The sequence below is a fragment of the Mchenga conophoros genome, linkage group LG5, assembly GCF_057382185.1.
Source record: "Mchenga conophoros isolate Kocher_MC1m ecotype Shallow Benthic linkage group LG5, M_conophoros_male_GT1.1, whole genome shotgun sequence".
Lineage (NCBI taxonomy): Eukaryota > Metazoa > Chordata > Actinopteri > Cichliformes > Cichlidae > Mchenga > Mchenga conophoros.
This window is the reverse complement of record NC_140530.1, coordinates 37,753,670-37,762,627: the sequence shown is the minus strand read 5'-3', so window position 1 is coordinate 37,762,627 and position 8,958 is coordinate 37,753,670. Positions and strand designations below refer to the sequence as shown.

The following is an 8,958-nucleotide window of genomic DNA, read 5'->3' as shown; positions in this document are numbered from 1 at the left end:
GGTTACACATACAAACTATCACCGCAGTGCAGCGTTGAGTTTAAATTGTTGGATGTTTAGTTGGACAAACATATGGAATCGCCACTACAGTGATACCTGTATGAAGTCTTATATACAAACAAAATTATTTATGAGTTGAATTCAGACTAAAGTTACTTCGTGGTTCAGTTCCAGTGAATCTGTCTGCTGCAGTGTTTTATCACACACCCCTTCTTTTTTCACCTGAGAAACATTTTCTAGACATTGGACCTCACATAGTTATGATTTAACTATTTAACCTTTTGTTTCTGTGCAGACAAAAAAATCTGAGCACTTATTCCCATTTTTCTAAATCAATGATTATTTTAATGGTTTGATGATTAAAATGTCACTCACCATTTAAATGTACATTGATTTCCTTATATATCTGATGGTGGATGTCCTTCTGTGTGGCAGCACAGCGATAGCGGCCAGTCTTTTTCACAGTAGTTTTGAGGATGACGTAAAAGCGCTCTCCTTTTTTAGAGACCTGCGGCTCCTCAGAAGGAATGATTTGATTGTTACTGTCCCACCACTCCACCGTAGGTTTGGGGTAAGCACCCTTAACATCACACTGAAGCAGCGCCCAGTCATTTGTTTCATCAAGATTTGTGACAGAAGGCTCTGGAGCTGCACCTGTGAACACAACATAGATTATATAAGAGCAATGGCAATTAATCACATTTCTTTTTGTTTAGCTATTGTGGGCACAGATGTGAGTAACAACGTGTTTTAGGGTAAAGAAAAGCACCAACAGTTATTAGAAATTTGAATTACACTGAGGGATGGGATCCTTTTTGAGCATATGCATCCTTTAAGGTGTGTGTGTATATATATATATATATATATATTTATATATATATATATATATATATATATTTATTAATGATCTCACTGAGGGGGTTCAGGCCTATGCAGAACACTACCAGGCTATACAGCAATGACATTGGAATGTCGTTCGGACTGGAGAAGTGTAGCCGGATGGTAACAAAGAGAGGGAAGGTAGTCAGAACTGAGGGGATTGAACTACCAGAAGGCAACATTGCAGACATAGAGGACAGTTACAAGTACCTGGGGATCCCGCAGGCGAATGGGAACCATGAAGAGGCCGCTAGAAAAGCTGCAACCACCAAGTACCTGCAGAGGGTCAGGCAAGTCCTGAGGAGTCAGCTGAATGGTAAGAACAAGATCCGGGCCATCAACACGTATGCCCTACCCGTGATCAGGTACCCTGCTGGGGTAATAGGCTGGCCAAAGGAGGAGATAGAAGCCACTGACATAAAGACAAGAAAGCTCCTTACCATGCATGGAGGGTTTCACCCCAAGTCCAGCACCCTGAGGCTGTACGCTAAGCGGAAGGAAGGGGGCCGGGGACTGGTGAGTGTCAGCACCACAGTCCAGGATGAGACAACGAACATCCAAGAATACATTGGGAAGATGGCCCCAACTGACCGAGTGCTCAGTGAATACCTCAGGCAGCAGAAACCCAAGAAAGAGGAGGGAGACGAGGAACCATCATGGAAGGACAGGCCCCTGCACGGTATGTACCACCGGCAGATAGAGGAGGTGGCTGATATCCAGAAATCCTACCAGTGGCTGGACAAAGCTGGACTGAAAGACAGCACAGAGGCACTAATCATTGCAGCACAAGAACAAGCTCTGAGCACAAGATCCATAGAGGCTGGGGTCTATCACACCAGGCAAGACCCCAGGTGCAGGCTGTGTAAAGATGCCCCAGAGACAATCCAGCACATAACAGCAGGGTGCAAGATGCTAGCAGGCAAGGCATACATGGAACGCCATAACCAAGTGGCCGGCATAGTGTACAGGAACATCTGTGCCGAGTATAACCTGGAAGTCCCGAGGTCAAAATGGGAGATGCCCCCAAGGGTGGTGGAGAATGACCGAGCTAAGATCCTGTGGGACTTCCAGATACAGACGGACAAAATGGTGGTGGCTAACCAACCGGACATAGTGGTGGTAGACAAACAGAAGAAGACGGCCGTAGTGATCGATGTAGCGGTTCCGAATGACAGCAATATCAGGAAGAAGGAACACGAGAAGCTGGAGAAATACCAAGGGCTCAGAGAAGAGCTCGAGAGGATGTGGAGGGTGAAGGTAACGGTGGTCCCCGTGGTAATCGGAGCACTAGGTGCGGTGACTCCCAAGCTAGGCGAGTGGCTCCAGCAGATCCCGGGAATAACATCGGAGATCTCTGTCCAGAAGAGCGCAGTCCTGGGAACAGCTAAGATACTGCGCAGGACCCTCAAGCTCCCAGGCCTCTGGTAGAGGACCCGAGCTTGAAGGATAAACCGCCCGCAGGGGCGTGCTGGGTGTTTTTTATATATATATATATATATATATATATATATATATATATTTATTTATTAACGTTATAAAATTAAAAATAAAGCAGAGTAAGATTTACCATGAGGAGTGTTATTTCAAGAGCCTGTGAGCATGCTCAGGTTTAAAAAGACATCAAGATATTGATGTGAGCTTGGGGCATCATGTGAGAGTTCATAAACAAACCAGACCACATTCTTAGTGTTCAATCTAAGCACATATTCATACTTTGATCTTCAAACTTCTTTGAAGAATTATATCCCACTCACCATCATGCACACAGATCTCTGAAGAAATCCGATGCCACTTTTCCATCTGTGTGGCTACACAGTGATAACAGCCAGGCTCAGTTACAGTAGTCTGGACCATGACGTGGAAGCGACCTTGTTGTTCTTCATCCTGCACAGTCTTAGTAGGAAGTGTTTTGTTGTCACTGTCCCTCCACTCAACTGTGGGTTTAGGAGAAGCACCTGGAACCTTACACTGCAGCAGCCCCTTTTCTTTAAGTATTGTGACATAAGGCTCTGGAGCTGCACCTGTGAACACATCATAGACAACAAACAACTAGTTTACATAGCCACAATCAATTATTTAAATACATCCTCATATTAACAATAATACATGACATGTTACGGCATGTTATTATTTATTTAACAAAAACTAAACCAAAATCCAGAAAACAGTATGTGAAAATATTAAGTATAGTCAGTCACCTAAGGCGCTAAGCTAGAGATGCTACAATAATGCAGAGAAACCCCTAATAATTAGACAACCCTCTATGAGCAAGCACTTGACCACAGTGGGAAAGAAAAACTCCCATTTAACAAAGACAAACCTCTAGCAGAACCAAGCTCACCCCGTGACTGAGTCTGCACACCTCAATTAAAGCACAGATTTTGTTGGGTCTTCTCTGGAGCACTCAGATGTGTGTAAACACAATGCCAAGGAGGAAAAGATTTCCCTTAATAATGAGCACCTTGATTTAGAAACTGGACTTTGTGTTTACTTATGTTATCTTTGTCTAATATCTTCATTTGTTTGATCTGAAACACTTAACTGGGACAATCATACAAAAAAGCTGTAATTATAATGCAAGCATCCCAAACACAGCAGCAAATTTATAACATAATGGCTGGAAAACAAAAGAATCGTGCTGGTTAATGTGGGACCTTAAGAGTGCTGTGCATAAATAAATGCCCACAAACCTCAATGAAATGAAGCAATTCTGTAAAGAAAAGTGGGCTAAAATTCATCCAATGATGTGACAGCCTGATAAAGTCAGACAAAAAAAAAAAGATTACTTCAAGTTATTTCTGCTGAAGGTGGTTCTACAAGCTGCTGAATCATGCTGTATGCTTAGTTTTTCACATGCTGCTGCTGCATTTTGGCTCAAGTAAAAAAAAAAAAAAAAAAAATGGACAGTTGAATATGTTGCTTAGATTGTTATTCATCTCAGGTTGTATTTACCTAATTTTAAAACCTGCTAAGGACAGAAGGATCTTTGCTGTTGTTACACAAACCTTTTAAACCTTTCATTTGGCTTCTAAAGACAAATGAAAAACGACAACAGCAACAACAGCAAAATAAAACTAGAACAAGTGTCTTAAAAGACAATTAAAAAATTATAATCCCCATATGTCTAGCACACCAACATTGTAGCATAAATTTTTTTATGTGCGGATAAAAACAATATCATAAACATTTTGCTTTAACCGTGGACTGTTTATAAAGATAATCTTTAGACCTTTTATATAGTTCTCACCAAAACAAGTGCCTGTTTGTCTTTTCCTACTTACACGTTCACATAAACATAAACGAGCATGTTATCATCAGTATCGGCACAAACAGGACTCACCTGGAAAGTTTCGGATCTTTAACCTTTTGAAACGCAGAGGTTGTATGCGACCTAATTTTACATGTAAAATTAATAAATGAAGATACGTGATATTCTCCTGTTGAACGGAAACAAAGATACAGTCGTAAAACACGTCGTTTGAAAGCTCAGATATTCTTTTTTCAGTAGATTCACGAATGTCAAAAAAAATAATTTACGACATAAAACACTTAGGTCTTTATTTACGTCAGTAAAAAGTTAATAACGTTAAGGTTAGCATGTTGCATCACCATTAGAAAGTCGTTAATCGGACCAAAAATAGACATTTAAAGACAAATAGGAGCTCTTTTTAACGAACAAAACTCACAGATTAACTTCCGCTCGTTTAAATTCAACCGGGAGTAAAGACATCCAGAAAAAAGAGAATTTATTCTCTTGTGAAGTTTTATCGGAGTTACAGAAACTTTTAAAATAAGAAGATTAAAAGCAAATTAAAAGCTTCGACGACTAATTTGTAATAATTATTGTAACTTCTCTGATATCAGGAAACACCCACGAGCAAAATTAATCAATCAGCATCGATTGCGGACATAATATAACGACCTCGCGACACTATTAATTCAGTCAGCCAATCAGAAATGAGCATCATTACGAGAGCTACGTGGGTGTTTGATTGACAGCTACTCTCGTCCAATAGAAAGTCACCGCAGTGAAACCACTCTCAGTTTGAAGCCGGGAAAATCACCTGTCTGACCATGTATGGATGATAAAGTAGTTGGATTCGCTGTTACGATGGAACGAAAACAAATCAAAGAAAAGTATTTAATTTGTCAAAAAAGACCCGATTAAAGTATAATAAATGTGTGAATCTTTGTTTTAATTATTCAGGACATCGTTTTGAAGTTGAGTTTAGCATCTAGGAACACGTGAAATGTAAAAAACCTGAATGAATCCTTATTATTTGTTACCTTTGAAGAGATTTTTGTGGGGTTAAGAAATAATTTGTCATAGATTCTCTGCTTTGCAATTTGAATTAATATCTTTAATATCTTTAAGTTAATTCAGAATATCAGCATGACACTTGGCACATTTATTGTAGATTAAAAGAAGATGGTATCCTGTAAATTTCAGCCTTGTAGCCCTTATAATGACCGATTACCTGTCTTTAAAATATGAAGTAAAAGCTTAAAAATATAAAGGCTTCAGTGATTTCCTGTATAATCCTCTAACAAATGATCTGTGTCAGAGCTAAAGGTAAAATTAACAGACTACATTAAAGATCACAGATTTTACTTCACAGTGTTGAAACAGGCAGTTATTTGCTATTTAAGGTTTAGAAATTATTAAAAAGTTTATTCTGGTAGTTCCAGACATGCAGAAGTGCACATGACTGTGAGAGGCTCTAACAAGTTAATACAGGCTCTGAAAAGGAAAAAGAAACAGGTTAGTAGTGGTAGGTTCTCATTAAGTTGGCAGTATAATAAATGCAGTGTTTATAGCTGCATTCACAGAGATTTTATTTTTTTAGGGCACTTCAGATTTTTGATATGGCGCAGGTGCAGGAGAAGCATGCACATGGGAAGGTCTCAGTTTGTTTTCACTAAATATTGCAAATATCACTGCAGATGTGCTGTAGGAGTGAGGCCCTGCCAGATGTGCATGCTGACTGTTTCATCTGTAAATAATCAGCTGGTTTATAACAGCACTCACCAACAACAAGCTCAATGCGGAAGATTTTTTCTCTGGGCTTTATTTCTGGGAATATACAGGTATAGGTGCCTTTGTCCTCCAGCCTAGTTTGTTTTAGTCTTATGGAGGCGTTTCCGTACATCAGCTCTTCTGGATAATGTGAGACTCGACCTTTGAACTCCACATCTTGACCTGGCAGACCATTATTGTAATGATTGCGATTACGATACATGAACACCTCCTTTCGAGGGACTTCTTTAACCCAGTCAAACAGCATTGACTCAATGTTCTCATTGGTGTCGAGGGAACAGGGTAAAATAACATCATCATCTTCTCGCACAGTCACTCTGGCCACAGGTGTCTCTGAAAGACAAAGCATGTTTTAAACAGGGATAAGGATAGAAGAAAAGTCAGGTATGAGGCAGGGGCAGCCAATCAGAAGAGAATTGGCTTAAAGCTCAATGTTTTTATTTCAGAAACTAAAAAACAGTTCAGACTCGATTTGTAACTTTCACGAAGATTAAAAACATATAAACATCACAATGCATTCACAATTAAAACCCTTCTTTATTTTTTCCTACAACAAGAATTCATATTTATTTAGTTTAGTTACCCTTCATATTTTCCTGTTGTCATCACAGTCCCACCTGTAGCGCCACAGTTTGTATGACTGATTTAAATAGAAGCTGAAGGAGCTGAAGAGCTTGTTACAGAGAGGACTAACTCAGAGGCTGCACCAAGGCCCAGACTGGGATAAACTGTTCCAGCAGTGTCCAAGAATAAAACATGGAGCTGGAAATGAGTATGATAGCTCATCTTTACTGCATGTATTACATTTCTGTTTACAGAAGTCAGAGGGTGAGGTCCATTAAAGAGAATAAACAGGAATATTTATTTCTGCTAATATGACTGCATCCACATGAAATGCTCCTCCATCCTACCAACACACAGCTCCACCTGAGTAACATGTGATGACACTGTATAAATTTTTTTCTGTAAATAGAAATATCGGCTTATTCATGATTAATTTTCTAATCTTAGAAATATTCTGAATCCTCAGCAGCTTTATAACTGTAACAGTTTTCTATAACATTACAGCTGACAGCAGCCCTGACATGTCTGTGAGCTCCTGCTTGGTTTTCTTTGTTCTGATTTTTGTCTTTCTGTTTTTGGCCACACACTCATCAGCCGACCTACAGGCATTTACTCTGTTATCATACTGTTGTCATGTTGTACCAGCTGTTAGCATTTGACTGCAGCATTTGTGCTGTTTTCAGCCTCCTCAGAAGGATTTCATTTTAAAGTTTAAGGCCCCACCAAATACTGCAAGTTACTACAAAGCTGTGTGGAAAGATTGTGAAATAATTTCTGGTTTGGGGCAAAGATCTTCACATGATTAAGGAGGAATTTATCAACCTCTTAATATCCAGCAGGTCACCAATGAACCACATGTGCTAGTGTTAGGTGTAGACTGGCTTTTAACTACATGCTAAACAAGCAGGGTTTCAGAAAGTAGATGTTGCCTCTCAGTTCAAGTGTCTCATGAGCATTTTGGTCTTGCAGTTCTTCTCGTATGATATTTCTATTTAAGTGTGGCAAGTACATAAAAAAATTCATATAAAGAGGTAGAAGTGAACATAATCCTGCCCCCGACCAGCTCACCAGGACCAGGTGGCTCATCAGAGGTTAACACAAATTCAGGCAGCAACAGTGTCAACACTGTGAGGCCAAACATTTTTCACTGATAAAGATTTGAAACACATCCAGTCTGCGTCCTTTTCACCAGCTGAGCTCTCAAAAATCTGCCAGTTTGAAGCTGCACATCAGAGTCAGTAACAGCCTCATGTTAATGGGCCACACAGTGTTTTAACTCTAAAACCTCAGGAAATGGAAACAGGGTAGAGCCACTCTCCATCCTTTTGGGGCCTGGCTGTGCCACTCCCTTTAAAACTGGCAGCAGGTGGAGCTGTAGTAACACATACAAGGAAAAATGAACTTTATATACTTGCCTACTTATGTGTTTATGGATGACTTCTGTCCTCCTTTTACTAATTAAGGATAATAATAATAATTTTATATCATTGTTGATGTATCTGAATCTCAATTGTTTCCGTTTGTAAAGAAAAAATAAAACACACGTGTGTTTGCAGGAAACACAAACTGCTAACAAATACGCCACACCTGAAAAAAAGTCAGGGTGAAATAATGAGATAATCTGATCGTAAAAAATAAAAAGAACATTTTCACATTTATCTGCTCATTATTTCAACATCAAAATCCGGATGCGTTAAACGCTGATGTCACAGGTGTAGATGCCGCAGTCATCCACCCGCTACAGCAGCAGCCTGAACATCGTTAAAGCTCCATCCGCTGCTGTGAAACGTGACTGCGCCTGCACTGATTATCACTCTAAATCAATGAGCTTCTTACCGGATTCAGCAGCAAACGTCCGTCCGGACAAAGTCAGGAAACAGAAGCTCAGAAACAGAAGTGCTAGAAGCTCCATGTCTGCAGAAACCCTCTGAGGATCAAATACCGCAACTATTCTGTGTAACCAAGATCCGAGCAACCCCTCTCCTCTCAGCACTGACGCAGTAAAAAAACAGTTTCAGTTTCTAGTGTCTTAAAGCACTCCGCCATATCTGCCATAGTTTCCGGTGTATTACGTCACAACGTCATGGACTTTTAGATTTCACCTTTATAATATCAGTGACAGTTATACAGAAACAGTGACAGGAGGAAGATTAATGAGCAGAGTCTGTTTATAGAAACAGATACAGGCTGATGTAAGAGAGGAGAGGAGCATCTCCAGCCTTTATGGTCAAAGCCAGCTGCAGCTTTTGACTCTTGAAGATTACTAAAATAAAATAAAATAAAATAAATAGTTAAGCGTTACTATATTACCTTTGTTGGTTGTTTCCCCCCCCCCCCTACATCTGTATGAAATCTGCATAAAACAAAGAAAAAACGATGGCAAGGTTAGCAATTAGTAGGACTTACCTCTGACTACTTCAAAATAAAAATGTAAATCATTTAAGATAATTTTATATAATTTCCAAGGATTTTGAAAG

At 39.7% G+C, this 8,958-nt stretch overlaps 1 protein-coding gene across 1 annotated transcript; it reads right to left on the bottom strand.

The window, feature by feature from the left end:
- Window positions 1-367: 367 nt before the first annotated feature.
- LOC146575095 (butyrophilin-like protein 10) lies at window positions 368-8,528 on the bottom strand. Its single transcript, XM_085275692.1, has 4 exons — window positions 8,311-8,528; window positions 5,909-6,234; window positions 4,220-4,270; window positions 368-654 (listed from the first exon to the last, which is right to left on the bottom strand). The coding sequence occupies exons 1-4, from the start codon at window positions 8,391-8,393 to the stop codon at window positions 368-370; spliced, it is 747 nt and encodes a 248-aa protein (XP_085131818.1). The 5' UTR covers window positions 8,394-8,528.
- Window positions 8,529-8,958: the final 430 nt, after the last annotated feature.

Excerpts from the sequence above, each read along its gene's own strand:
- LOC146575095 (XM_085275692.1), bottom strand. The coding sequence starts at position 8,393 with ATGGAGCTTCTAGCACTTCTGTTTCTGAGCTTCTGTTTCCTGACTTTG. Across the intron at positions 6,235-8,310 it reads GCTGCTGAATCCGGTAAGAA|AGTGACTGTGCGAGAAGATG; the intron begins GCTCATTGATTT and ends ACCTGTGGCCAG. Across the intron at positions 655-4,219 it reads AAAGATCCGAAACTTTCCAG|GTGCAGCTCCAGAGCCTTCT; the intron begins GTGAGTCCTGTT and ends TTGTGTTCACAG.